Source organism: Saccopteryx leptura, chromosome 9, assembly GCF_036850995.1.
Source record: "Saccopteryx leptura isolate mSacLep1 chromosome 9, mSacLep1_pri_phased_curated, whole genome shotgun sequence".
Taxonomy (NCBI): Eukaryota; Metazoa; Chordata; class Mammalia; order Chiroptera; family Emballonuridae; genus Saccopteryx; species Saccopteryx leptura.
Window position 1 is genome coordinate 22,838,420 of NC_089511.1, and position 14,504 is coordinate 22,852,923.

The window sequence follows — 14,504 nt, forward strand, 5'->3', positions numbered from 1 at the left end:
TAAAGGTTTCCTTTAAAAAGGAGAAATGTGGGTACATTTTATTTTTTGTGGAATAGAGGAAACCTTTCTAAGTATCAGGTGAAATCTAGGAACTGAATATAAATTGACTTCAAAATTAAATACTTGTTTTTGTTGTAAATCCCAAATAAGGTTAAAAGATAAAATAACAAAAGTAGAAATACTTTTGTAAAATTTGGTACATGTAAAGAAATCTTACCATTAAGAGGAAAATGAGTAATAAAACCCAGCAAATGGCAGTAGCAGGAAGCTTTTCAAAAGATAGAAAAATGACAAAGTATGACATTCAGTCTCATTAAAACAATGCACACAACCACACAGGGAGCCCCAAACCTCTATCCCACAGACACAAACAACATACAGACCCTGTCATAGATACAACAAACAGATGTACATAGACACAAATTCCTGCATACACAGTCCACTTCCTTGCCCCAGACATACCTGCCTCCGTGCTTTTTAGCTTGTGTACTAGTGTTAGCTGGAAGTACTGTCTTGAGTACTTAGAAGGAACCATTCCTGTCTAAAAGCTAATGACACAGGACATGAACAGTGTCCAGGAGATGTCATTGCATAAGTCCATCCACCCCCACACTCCTATGAGCGGAGCATATGTGGAGGCCCACCCTGGAGCCTCAGACAAAGGAGCATAGCCCTGCTCTGGGAAATTCTAGACTACACACAGGCCCGTAAGTGCCATGGGGTCCAAGTCCATTTACTTACAGTGAAACAGGCCCAGAGATGGATGGCACTCCCTGGTCACACTAAACCAGTGGCTTGTATGATCACCTACCTAGCCCAGAAGGCTACAACTAGCTCCAACCTTTTGGTTCATGAACAGCCTGTAGATGGTTTCTGGGTGTGGCAGTCAAGGAGATGAGGACAGGAAGTCTTGTAATCCCGGTTCCTAGCAGGGTCCAGCCGTTTCTGTTGTAGCAGGGACTCTAGGAGGGTTAAGTCCCTGAAGACAACGAAATGTGCAGGATATGCCGCCAATGTTGTGTGACCTTGACCTCTGGGTCTCCGGTCAGCTCAGGGTGGGAGGGGCTGGTCCCAGGGTTCAAGGCCCTTCCCACCTGGACGGTCCCTGAGGGTTTTCTCTGTAGGTTTGATACTGTCCAGGGCAGGTCCTGTTCAGATTCCAAGGACACCAGGAGAAGAAGGCAGTTACACACCTGCAAAGCTTCATGAAGCCCCATGGCCCCATCGCCCAGAACTCCCTGGGTCCAGTGGAGGCCTTACAAGGACAAAAAGCCACAGTGCTGGAGACCCCTGTGCCTTCACAAAAGCACTTCTCTGAATTGGAGCCACGGGCCTGGAAGATCAGATAGTCTTTCTTCCTCAGTCTTGGTCAGCGTGTTCTGTCCCTGCAGCACAGCGCCCCTCCCACCCCAGCTGGTCCGAGTTCCGGAAACATGGCTGCTACAGGGCACCCAGGAAGTCAGGGGAAAGCCTGTGAGAGACGCCCAAGCAGGGCAGGCAGGGGTGGTAGGGCCTTGGGCTGGTAGAGATAGGGCTCAGTGTCATCTTGGGGTGGGGGGAGAGGCTCACTCAGCACGGTTACCCCTGGGCTAGTGGCCCTCTTCTCCTTGCAGCGGGGCCAACGACTCAGAAGAGGCGTCCGAGCTCTCTGAGGTCCGCCTCCGACCACAACCCCATTTTGTCTGCTCTCCTATCCTGACGAGGATCCGAGGTCACCCTTCCCCTTACTCAGTCCACTCAATTCAACTGAACGTTTGTGGAAGGCAGGCCCCTTTCACATGCCGGGGCTCGCCAAGTACTGGGGAACCCGAGATGAGCGCCCGCAGCCCCTTCCCCATCTCTCCGGCGCCATGCCCACCACAGACCACGTGGTCTCAGCAACTCCCACAGCTCCCAGGACGCCCCGGGCTCCAGCCCCAGGTCTGAGCTCGCTGCCCAGCTCCGGGCCCTCCGTCTGCCTGCCGGCGGCGGGGCCACCCTGCTGCTCCAGCTTCCTCTCCACTGCTCTCCAGCGGGACCCGCACAGGCCGTTTCCCGGGGCCCGGCGGGCCTGAAGGGTGGCCCCCGAAATCCCACCCCCGCTCGGCCCAAGCCCAGCCTCCAGGAAGCCCTGCCCGGCAGCATGGCGGCCCGGCGCCTCTCGCGGCCAGTTTCCTTCAGCCCGGCACGGTAAGGGGTGGTTCCGCGTGTCCGCCTTCGGCCGGGAGCTCAGCGCCCACGTGCTCCGAGCGCAGGGCGAGGCTCCGATCCCACTCGGCCCGCGGTGAGGAGAGGGGGCGGCCTCCCGCGGCCACCCTTCCCGCCCGGCGGCCGTGGCGCGCACCTTGTCGCCTGGCGCTGCTCTGGCCTCCGTGTGCGCAGGAGCAGGGACACTTGCACCTGGACACCGAGAGGCCCTCAGGAGCCGTAGCCGCTAGGCTCGGCCTTCTGCTACCTCTGGCGGCCAGTTCGCTCAGTGCAGCGCTGAGCCGCCGCAGCCCGCCCTCCTGCAAGGGCGGGAGAACAACCAGAGGGCTGCCCTCTCAGTCCGAGCGCCTGGTGGAGAACCTCTTGTGCCCCCGCTGGGCGTGAGGGAGGGGTGGACCTGGCCTTCGGAGCCCGGAAGGCCTGCAGCGCCCACGTCCTCCAGCGTCTGGAGAACTCGCAGCACCGCTGGGCTGGCGCATTGCAGACTTTTAGGAGCACAATCCCCTTCTCCCCGCAGAGGCCCATACTGTCAACTCACCTAAGTAGGGCTGCTGGGGAGGACTGGGAAGGGGGCCAGCAGCCAGCAGGGTCCCGAGAGTGGAGGGCAGAGGGCTTTGCAGGTCGGGGAAGGCGGGCCGGGCCGGTAGGCAGGATTTAGAATCCAAGTGTTGCCCAGCACAGCCGCAGTTGTGAGGTAGGTAAGAACAATGCAAGATGGGAGAGACGAGACCCGCTACAGTCGCACGTGAGAAGGAATGGTGGTTGGAGCCTCCCATGACAAAGAGAGAGAGAGAGGAAGCGCAGGGACCAGGTGAACAGTGAGGAAGGGCCTGGCTATGCCAAGCATTGTCCCGTCTACTCCGGGGGTTTCCTCCTCCCTCTTCACACTGAGCTTGGCCCAAAGCCACCTCCCCCTTGCTGGCCTCCCTGGTCTCTCCGCTAGCATTGCCTGCTCTTTGTCCTCCCCCAGCTCTCTGCTCTCACCTGAGTCTAATAGTTCCCACTCTCTGCCCCCACCACCTTTGCGACTTGGAGCTGCTGGTTTACCTGCTCTCGGTATGGACCACAGGCTCACTGGCTGTCAGTTGAGTAGATGTTATCCGTGAATCAGTAAGGGAAGAAGCGTTTTGTGTCTGTGTTTATATGATTTATACATTTTTGTCCACATTAAACACACAGGTGAATTCCCAGGGGCTTTAGGGCTGGGTGGTGTGGTGGTGGGGAGGAGCAGTATCCTAAGCACAACCTTCAAGTGCACAGACAGGATTATGAGCTCGAAGGGCTTCCAGGTGGTAAGAACTGGGTTGCTCTCCTGCCCACCAGAGGGCGCTTCAGCCTCCAAATAAACGTCTGGAGGATGTAGTAGTTTGAGGTCCGGCTCTGAGCACCCAAACTCTGACCTCAGTGTTCGTCCACCAAGTGCTGGGGCTCCCCTCACGCACCACCACCACATTTGACTATAGCTGGCCACGGTCTCCGGGCAGGGTCACCTTCAGCTCGCTGGCTCATCTCCTAGGGAAACGAAGGTAAGAAAACCACCAGCCTAACTGCCTGAAGCCAACGAAGGAAAGAACTAGAACAGCAGAGTGCGTTCAGTGGGAGGGCCGGGCCCCAGCAGGGGTGAAGGGTGGGAGCGGAGCAGCGGAGGATCCAGCTTCACCGCCCCTTCCCCTCCTGCCAGAAGGGGACCACCAGGCAGAGGGGATCTGCAGTGCTTCTCCAAAGGGGTCCCCAGACCAGCAGTAGCAGCATGTTGACGTCCCATGGGAACTTACTAGGAATACAAACTTTTTGGGCCCTAGAATCCGAATCTCTGGGCTTGGGCCCAGCACTGTGTTAAACTAGCACTCCAGGAGGTTCAGATAAGAACCACTAGATGAGACAGCTGCAGAAAAGAAAGGCTTCCCTGGCCTTCACTTTCAGAGATATTGGTGAAAGGTGAAAGATCAGAGCCAGGCCTGTTCAAGTCAGAAAAGTGGCTTCTCCCTCCTCCCTTGATCACCCACATGGGCATCGGCCGGACACCAGCCCTCCCAGGTGAAGGGGATCCACCCAGAGAGGAAAATTTGAAATGGCTCTTGTGTACAGCCCAACCCAATTGTCTGTGTTTGAGCAACACGGGCTCTTGTGGGGCAGCCCGAACCCAATCCAATGACTTGCCCCTCAAAAAATTTCTCCATTCTTCCTCCTGCCATGAATGAGTTTGGCAGCTCCCCATCTTGCCCCTCATCCAAGGGCACCTCATAAACGGCAGCTCAGCTGGTGGCCCTGCAGTTGGCTGTGGTTGTGGCCACACCCAGCAGACGAGCCATTCATGGCCCAGACATGTGACCCGAGTTCTGACCCTGACCTTGGTTACAATTAGGTGGGAAGTTTAAAAACAGCAGCACTGCAGGGAGTGGGGGCCTCTGAGGACAGTGCCTAGGTGTGGAAGGGAGGGTCCAGAGCTGTGTGTGTGTGTGTGTGTGTGTGTGTGTCCCAGCACTAGAGAGAGCTCAGCTCTGCTGACTTCCCCTATCCAGGGGTTGGCCTTCTGCTTTGAGAGGTGAGTTTCATGTCACAGCGATTGGTGAGTGTTTCTCTCGTTGGCAGGGTTGACTCTCAGCTCTAGTATTTTGCGTTGAAGCTTGGGAAAGAGCCAGTTGCTTGGTAAGGGAGAGGGAGAGAGCAAGGGGAATCTGGATTATCGATTCTTCCTTCTGCTTTTTCTAGAAAGCCTTTCTTATACTTAGGGTGAAATCCTGGTTAAATGGCCTCACGGCCTTTCAGCTTTTCCCAACCCCCGGTCTGGGGGTCTGGGCAGCGCTGGCCCACCCTCGTCACTCGTCACTCGGGGCTGTGTGCTCTATGCTTTCACCCTCAGCAGGGCACAGCCAGCCCTGGTGTATCAGTTAAAGGAGCATGATGTGCTCAGGGTGAATTTGTTAAATTACCTTAAGCAAGTAACAAACGCGAGGTCCCCAAATGATAATGAGAAAGATGAGAAAGAAAGGACTTGGTTGAGAAAAAGGCGCACGTTCCCACAGTTTTAAATTTAGGTTCAAATAGCCACAAATATGCAAAAACAGCCCAAGTTATGTGGCAACGAATCTCCCTCCCATCCTTCTTTCCTGTTTGTCAATTTCCATTTCCAAAGGCAACCACTCTTCCAGGTATGTGCATACAAACGTGCAAAAAAAAGGGTCTTATTTCCATCCTTCTTTGACACAAAAACTGCATAGGTTTTAATTCACCCCTCCACCCATTGATGCACCTTAGAATTTTTCATCTCCATGCAGTAGTGTCCTTGTTAGTTTTAACAGTTGTGTAGTATTTAACTTTACACATATACTTATTTCACCATAGTCCTGGGCACATCTCAAAATGTCTGCAACTTTTTATCATGGCTGCCAACATTTTCTTTAAAAAGTTAGCAGCCTGACCAGGCGGTGGCGCAGTGGATAGAGCATTGGGCTGGGATTTGGAGGACCCAGGTTCGAGATCCCGAGGTTGCCAGCTTGAGCACGGGCTCATCTGGTTTGAGCAAAAGCTCACCAGCTTGGACCCAAGGTCGCTGGCTCGAGCAAGGGGTTATTCGGTCTGCTGAAGGCCCGTGGTCAAGGCACATATGAGAAAGCAATCAATGAACAACTAAGGTGTCGCAACGAAAAACTTGATGATTGATGCTTCTCATCTCTCTCCGTTCCTGTCTGTCTGTCCCTATCTATCCCTCTCTCTGACTCTCTCTCTGTCTCTGTAAAAAAAAATAAATAAATAAAAATTAAAAAATAAATAAATAAAAAGTTAGCAACCAAACTTTTGAATCCTATCATCATGAGAGGTGTTCTCTGACCCTTCTAAATAGACCCCCAAACAACGTATCTGTTTCTCTCTTGCTCCAGAGGACTGGGACAAATTGGAATCCCAGCATCTGTTTGACAGGCCCGTTTCTCGGGCCCTAGAACCAGGTGGGTCAGGCCACTTCGTCGATCTAAGAACATGAGTAGGGCGAAGGAAGACACTTCGTTCAGCATCCTCGGAATTTATGATGAACCAGAGGACAGGAGGTATGAGCCAGAAAGCTCTGGTGTTTCCTCCCAGCCGGGGCGTCAGGCACAGTCCCAACTGGATGGGGGAGGTACGCCCCAGTGGCCCCGGGGTCCCCAGCGCAGCACGGCCCAGTTTATCGGGAGAGGAGCTCTCTGACTCCTCCACGGTGGGCCCTCCAGGCCTAGTCAGGTCTGAGCCCCAGGCCAGCTGGCTGGCTGAGGCGGAGCTGGGAGAAGAGGCAGAGTTTGGCTCTAGGTAGGTCTCCCTTGTGCAGGAAGGGCGGAGGGTGCAGGTACTGGCCTGGGGGGAGGGGTCCCAGCACGGAGCTCTCCGTTTCATGTTCTGTCTCCTCCCTCTCTCCTCTCCATTTGTCATGGCAGCTTCCCAGGACCTGAGTATGGTAAGTCCCCCTGGGACAGTGTGGGCAGGGAGGCTGGTAGCTCAGGGTCCCCAGAGGGGGACCAGGAGCAAGGCCCTGGTGTCAGGAGGGCGGGCTACAGATACCCTCTCTGTGAGCGAGTGGGCATTGACATTTCTCTGCAGGCCGGCCTTGTCCTTCGCCTCCTCCCAGTGGAGATGTCTGGTCATTCCTCAGAGCAATCGTAAGTGCCTTCTTTTTAAAAAAATAAAGACAAACTCGGGCCTTTTTCCTTCCCCATTATCCACCAAACAAGAAGCTAGTCGGAAGATGGTGAAGGTGTGCGATGTGTCCACGCTCACGCACCAGAGGGGGCGGGTGCCCTGTGGCTCCCCGCTTCTTTGGCACCAGGCTGCCCCTCATCCCACCACCCACCTACAGGGTCTTCCGCTCCCGAGTCACTTCCTCGCGCTGCGTCCTGAGGCGCCTGAGCCAGGCCCTGCTCTCGCTGCGGGCGCTCAGAATTGTCAGAAATGTGGCCCTGCTGTTAAGGAGGGAGACCCGGGCGTGGCCCCGGCTCATGCAGAAGGCCTCAGTGGTCTGAGGCCCCCAATGAGGGCACGGTTCGGCCTGGGGCTGAGAGAGGAGCTGTGGGATGAATGGTTAGGAAGGTAGTCAGAGGACAGGGGCCGGGCCGGGAGTCCCGCCTGGGTGCCGGCGGCCCAGGGCTGTGACTCATTCCCAGCCACCCCTCCTCCTCCCCAGCCTCCCGTGGCAGATGAAGCGGTGGTCAGGCAGACGACCCCACGGGCGTGCTGGAAAATGGGCGGACTCTGCCACGGCAAGAAAGTCTGCGCCATCGCCATCAGCAGCTCGACTCACCATGTGTACACGTGCGGCCACGGCTACATCCGGGTGTGGGATGAGAGTGCTCTGCACACCTGGAGCAAGGCCCCGCAGGCTCAGCTGAACTTCCCGGTGAGGGGTGTCCGAGAGAGGCTTGGGGGAGCCTGGACATGGTTCTGTCGGGAGACTCGGGGCCTGTGCTTCGAGGAGGTGAGACGAGAACGTGAACCATCCCCACAGGACCATAGGAACTGTGTCCTCACCTGCAAGCTGTTCCCCGACGAGCAGAGCCTGCTCACGGGCGGTGTGTCGCGGACCCTGACCCTGTGGGATCTGGCACCCACACCGCGCATCAGGGCACAGCTGGCCTCCACAGGCCCCGTATGCCAGTCTCTGGCCATCTCCTCCAATGCCCAGATCTGCTTGGCTTGTTTCAAAGGATTCATTGAGATCTGGGATTTGCAGAACCAAATTCTGATCAGGTATGACCTTGGGGAGGGCCCGGCGTAAGGCCTTCGGGAAAGCACGTGTCCTTTCTGGACCTGGCTGCCCCTCTCTGTGCAGTAGAACTAGGTAGGCTGTCTGTGTGGGGAACATACCCGGGGTCCTTCTAGGGCAGCGGTTCTCACCCTGTGGGTCGCGACCCCGGCGGGGGTCGAACGACCAAAACACCGCTGTTCTGGGGCCTTTCTGAGCTCAGAACTTCCGGGGGTCCAACCAATGTGCAAACCTTTGAGTTGTTTCCTACCAGGAAGCACCAAGTCCCTGAATATGCGTCCCGATGTGTGGATATCACGGGCAATAAGTTCTGGACCGGAGGTGAAGACACCAGCCTGTATTCCTGGGACCTGCGGAGCTACCAGAAGCTGCAGCAGTACAGTCTCCAACATGAGGTGCCTGGCGGCCACCCCGGGCTGAGTGCGGGGCTCCGCGGCTGGGCGCTGCGGGTGCTCACGGCGTGGGGCCCGCGTGTGGAGGTGCACAGAGGATGGGTTGGCGGCTTCGAGCACCGACTACACACCTTCTTCCCGACAGATCCTCAGCATCACCCACGACCCCAGTGAGGAGTGGATGTTAGTGGGCCTGAGGACGAGTGACATCATCATCCTGCACACGCACCGGAAGGAGAAGTTTAAGGCCATTGTACACAACTACGTCCGCCACCACAGCCTCAAGTTTGCCTCCTGTGGTGAGTGAGGAGCCAGGTGACACCCTGGGGAATCCTGTCACATTACAGGGTGTCAACTTACTTGTAGAATTGGGCCCAGCCTTACTTCAGACTTTTAGCTCCTCCCTCTCTAGCCCCAGCACCGGCCAACTCTCACCTCTGGGTGTCCTTCCCCACTGAGGACCCGGCTGCCTTTCCTGCCTTCTCTCTCTCTCACCCTCTCCTCCTCTGGTGCCTTTCCTGCCTTCTCTCTCTCTCTCACCCTCTCCTCCTCTGGTGCCTTTCCTGCCTTCTCTCTCTCTCACCCTCTCCTCCTCTGGTACCTTTCCTACCTTCTCTCTCTCTCACCCTCTCCTCCTCTGGTGCCTTTCCTGCCTTCTCTCTCTCTCACCCTCTCCTCCTCTGGTGCCTTTCCTGCCTTCTCTCTCTCTCACCCTGTCCTGCTCTGGCTGGCTCTGAAATGGAGCGTCCTCCCCAGAGTGACAGTAAGAGCCAGGCAGACAGAGAGGCGTGAGGCCTTAGCGGGCGGTCCTGTGTTCCGTGATGCTCGCCACGATGCTGTGTGTGGCGGGAGGGTGGGGGCAGAGGAGGGAATGGTCTGGGCTGTGCCTCTGGTTTTTATATTTGGGGAAGCAAAGGCAAAGGAACCGTTTCCCTAGTCCAGTTGGGAACAGCTGTGACTAGCATGCAGTGTCTGGTCCCTCCATCTTTCTTTCCTTTGCAGGGAGCTATTTTGTGACCACGCAGGACGAGTCAATCCACTGCTTAGCTGCGCCTTCTCTGCAAAGGTTGTTTCAGGTACCAGAAGGAGGGAGGTGAAAACCCAGGCACTCGAGCTGTGGCCCCAGAGCCCCGTTGATCTGGTCTCAGGGATAGTGCTGGAAAGCACCTCTGAGTTGGCGTCCAGGGCCGTTTCATAGATGAGGGTTATGAGGACTTCAGGTCCTATAAACTGAGGGGCTCCACCTTGAGCCCTGAGGCCTAGCCGTCTCCAAACTGAGCCTTGAAAGAGGCCTAAATGAAGCCTCCATCCCTTGCCCAAGCCTGGCCTTGCATGTGGTCCCGTTTTTGGTCTCTCTTTTCCTCTAGGAAGACGAGTCTGCAGACATTCTGTGTTGTGATATGTCCTCTGACAACCAGTACCTAGTCACCGGCTCCAAGAACTGTGCCACGGTTTACCAGCTCTTGTACTGAAGGCTGTGTGCCGTGGTCCTACTGGCGAAGGCCCAGAGAAGGCCAGCATGCTGAGAGGGAGACCTTGGTGCTGGACGGCGCCCAGTGCCTGCAGCCCTGCACCTTACCCTCGATGGCAGGTCGTCTATCTGTCCCCCTGCCCCCTAAACATACTCCTAACCTGCACTCTAGGTTTTGATCGTACAGCTTAGGGATTTTCATTTTGTTATTTTCCACCGCTGATTGCTGGGTTTGGGTGGGGAAACTTGCCTTTGTAATTAATAAAATAGAAAAGCAAAATCCAGAATGGCCTGGCGACGTGGTCAGTTCTTTCCAATAGCAGACTCACTGTGGTGGATTGCTTGCGCCCCCACGCAGCGAGTCACAGGGTGGGGAAGGAATTTCAGAGCAGGCTTAGTTTTGTGTTGTAACTCTTTTGCGGGCGGGGTCAGGGAATTCTTGGAATTTAAGAAAGCTTGAGAAGAAATGCGTGTACATACAAACCTTCGGGTTGTGTCGGTCGGTAGACCAACAGTGCTCACCTCCTGGCCCAGGTGAGGGTTCCAGGAGCTGGCCTATCCGTAGAGGAAGGGCGCTCTGTCCTTTCCGCTGCCGACTTCATGACACCTTGCTTTATGTGAGTCTTCAGAAGTCCTGATCCTGTGTCTGGCATTTGGTCCCAGTCAGAAGCTATTTGTCTCTGTTTCAGGGCGGCTTCCTTGTGTTTGAGGATGGATGATGTGATCATGTGTGTCTTGCCTCCTCCACGATGGAAAAGCCAGATAGGCCTCCTTTTCAGCCCCCTTCCGTCCTGCCTCCTCTTTGCTCGGTGTCGGCATGGCCGGGAGAGAGTGCCCACTAGAGTCTGTGGCTTGGAGCTGTCGCTAGAAGGGGGCTGCAAAGCCAGGGACCAAGTGGGCCGTCCTTTGCACCGAGGTGATGTTGGGTGCCTAGCTCTTGCTGCCGGGTCACGGATGAAGAATGGATCTCATTGCTGGGCCAAGGCTAAAGGAGTAGGGGTGCCCCCTCCAGGTCCTCTGTCCTCTTCCACCGGCTCAAGGCGAAGGATGGGGAAGCCGTAGAGGACCGCCAGGCGACGAGTGGAAGCATCCTGTGTCCACAAGTCAAACGTGGAGAAAAGTTGCCCACTTTGGACTCTTACGTGGAAGAGAAGTAAACTTATGTTTGAGCTATTTTATACATTTTAGAGTCTATTTGGTACTATAGCACTGGAAATAGCCAACTTAAAGGGCTAGGTAATATTTTAGGCTTTGCCGTGTGGCCTTTGCCCCAGTTAGTTGCACTGCTGTGGCATGAAAGCAGCTACAATCTTCTTCTATCTTCTTATCTTCATATATATATATATATATATATATAAATGTAAATGTTTGTTCAAAATCTTAAATCTCTGAAAGTTCACCGATTGCTTTGAAATTTTGACACAACGTTGCATTCGAATACATGCATGTTTTTATATACCTACTATTATTATAGATGTCACACCTGTGACAGGTAAAAACATGATTTTTTGGAAAAACAGCGCCATCTGTTGGACGTAAAAGCAACACGCTATACTAAATATTTTACAATTTCATTTCAATGTTTCCAATTTACGATCCATTTACGATTTCCAAATTTCCAATTTTATGCTTCCATTTCAGTGTTTCTGATTGCATTGTTAAAATGAATTTTCATGGATTTCTATTTTCATTTTGATTTAATTATTTCGTGTGACATTGCATTGGAATTGAGCTGCATTGTTTACTATAGCGTTCATTTTGTGAGTATAGTTTATTTTTTTTCGTGAACAAAATTACAACACGAGTGATCTTTTGTCGAATGCACAATCAAATATTCCTAAGCTAACACTTGAGCAAAAAGGCACTTATGATCAAATAATGCAAACTGTTGCCTGACCAGGCGGTGGCACAGTGGATAGAGCGTCAGACTGGGATGCAGAGGACCCAGGTTCGAGATCTCGAGGTTGCTAGCTTGAGCGCAGGCTCATCTGGCTTGAGCAAAAAGCTCACCAGCTTGGACCCAAGGTCACTGGCTCGAGCAAGGGGTTACTCGGTCTGCTGAAGGCCCGCAGTCAAGGCACATATGCGAAAGCAATCAATGAACAACTAAGGTGTTGCAACGAAAAACTGATGATTGATGCTTCTCATCTCTCTCTGTTCCTGTCTGTTCCAATCTATTCCTCTCTCTGACTCTCTCTGTCCCTGTAAAAAATAAAATAAAATAAAATAAAATAATGCAAACTTTTAATAACAGGGTTGGAAAAATCTTCTTCTTAGATGCGCCAGGAGGAACTGGTAAAACATTCCTAATTAGATTGATTCTGGCAGCAATTCGATCCCAAAATGGCATAGCCTTAGCTCTTGCATTATCCGGAATGGCTGTGACATTGCTACCGGGTGGAAGAACTGCTCATTCCGCTTTGAAATTGCCATTTAACATGCAATTAATTGAAACTCTCATGTGCAACATTTCCAAAGCATCCGGCATGGGAAAGTATTGCAGAAATGCAAACTTATTGTTTGAGATGAATGCACAATGGCACACAAAATAATCGCTCAAGGCTCTCGATCGATCATTGCAAGATTTGCATGGAAACATCAGACCATTTGGGAACGCGTTAATATTGCTTGCAGGAGATTTCACGCAAACATTACCTGAAATTCCTCGATCAACACCAGCGATTGAAATAAATGCTTGCCTGAAATACTCTACTTTGTGGTGACACGTAAAGACGTTAAAATTAACTACAAATATGTGTGTCCATCTGCAAAATGATTGATCAGCTGAGATATTCTCACATCAATTGCTGGAAATTGGGAACGGAAAGGTGCTGGTTGATCTGACCTCAGGATGAATTTCATTGCCTCATAACTTCTGCAACTTAGTAAGGTCAAAAGAAGAATTGGTTGATAAAGTATTTCCCAATATTCAAACCAATTATAAGAATCACAAGTGGCTGAGTGAATGAGCTATTCTTGCGGCCAAGAACAAAGATGTCTACAAAATTAACAATATTATTCAGTTGAACATTCAAAGCGAGGCAGTCACATACAAGTCCGTCGACACTGGTGTGGAAGCTGATGAAGCAGTTAATTATCCAACAGAATTTTTGAATTCACTCAATCTGCCAGGGATGCCACCGCACATACTGCAGTTGAAAATCGGCGTGCCAATTATGTTGCGAAATAGCAACCAGCCAAAGCTTTGCAACAGCACGCAGCTTGCAGTAAAAAAGTCAACGAGCAACGTCGTAGGAGCAACAATCTTGACAGGTCCTTTCAAAGGTGAAGATGTCCTCGCATTCCTATGATTCCAACGGATATGCCATTTCAATTGAAGAGATTGCAATTCCCAATTCGACTGGCGTTTGCAATCACCATCAACAAAGCTCAGGGCCAATCTTTAGAATTGTGCGTTTAGATCTAGACACGGATTGCTTCTCACATGGACAATTATATGTTGTAGGTTCTAGAGTCGGCTAACCAGACAATCTCTATATCTGCACAGACAATGGAACAACAAAAAATATTGTATACTGACATGCATTGTGAAATTAAACATATTAGAAACGTGTGCTTTCTCTTTTCTTTCTTTTCCATTTAACCAAACTGAGCCACAGCAACGCGTGGCTGGGTACAGCTAGGACATAAATGAATTCATGGGACTGTGTTCCAATAAAACTTTATAAAAACAGGCAGTGGCCAGATTGGTCTGCTGGCTGTGGTTTGCCTACCCTACTATAGCCAGTGTGCCTCTAAATAATATTAGTAATTAGCAGCCATGTGAAAATACAATACAGAGGGAAGAAGCCAACAGTAGATCTATCCTACCAGGGTATAGGGACAATAGACTCCAAATTTTATGACCATTGATGGATGAATGCAAATCAAACCCATGGTGATATATCACTTTATACCTGCAAGAATGGCTAAAATAAAAAAGACAATAACAAGTGTTGGTGAAGATATAGAGAAATTGGAACCCCCGTACATTACTGATGGGATTATAAAATAGTGCAGCCACTTTGAAAAAGCTTGGTAGTTCTTTAAAATGCTAAACATCAAGCATTTTATGACCCGGCAATTTCACTCCTAGATATATGTCAAAGAGAATTGAAAACAAAGACACATAAATTGAGAGAGTAATAATTGGGAGTGATAAAAAAATTCTAAAATATTTTCTGGAAAGTAGATAAAAGTCCCAATTAATAGTAATCTTGATAAGTCGAGTAGCATTGTAATTTCTAGGTTAATTGCTAAAAGAATATTAAATAAGAATATAGCTTCTAATCTAATAGAAAATTCTGACAATAGAATAACTTTATAATTATTTTATAATTTTATTAATTTATCACATTAATGCTACATTAATGTTATAATCTATTATTAATATATATAAAATTATATAATAATCATAAAGCAATCCAAACTAATGATAAAGCAATACATACTAAAGAAAAGCAACAAAGAATAGGCAGAACAAGAAAAGTTTATTAAAATGATAGATTTAAATTCAAATATATAAGTAATTATAGTGAATGTAAATAGAGTAAATACTCCTATTAATCTTTTGATATCCTATGACTGGATTTTAAAAAGTCTCAAATGTACATGTTTAAAAGATATTAAAACATAAGGATACAAAAAATATGGAAATAAAAAAGATTTCATGTACACATATCAAAGCAGGCTGATATATTAATTTTAGATCACATATTCTCTA

General features: G+C 50.9%; 1 protein-coding gene across 1 annotated transcript; it reads left to right on the forward strand.

Annotated features, from left to right (window-relative positions):
- The first annotated feature begins 6,165 nt into the window (after nucleotides 1–6,165).
- On the forward strand, nucleotides 6,166–9,782 carry TLE7 (TLE family member 7). The gene is given in 11 exon segments (XM_066348404.1): nucleotides 6,166–6,327; nucleotides 6,330–6,393; nucleotides 6,396–6,471; nucleotides 6,597–6,616; nucleotides 6,760–6,818; nucleotides 7,340–7,552; nucleotides 7,661–7,902; nucleotides 8,172–8,313; nucleotides 8,456–8,609; nucleotides 9,313–9,386; nucleotides 9,678–9,782. Coding segments are annotated over 11 exon segments (1,311 nt in total).
- The last annotated feature ends 4,722 nt before the right edge of the window (nucleotides 9,783–14,504 follow it).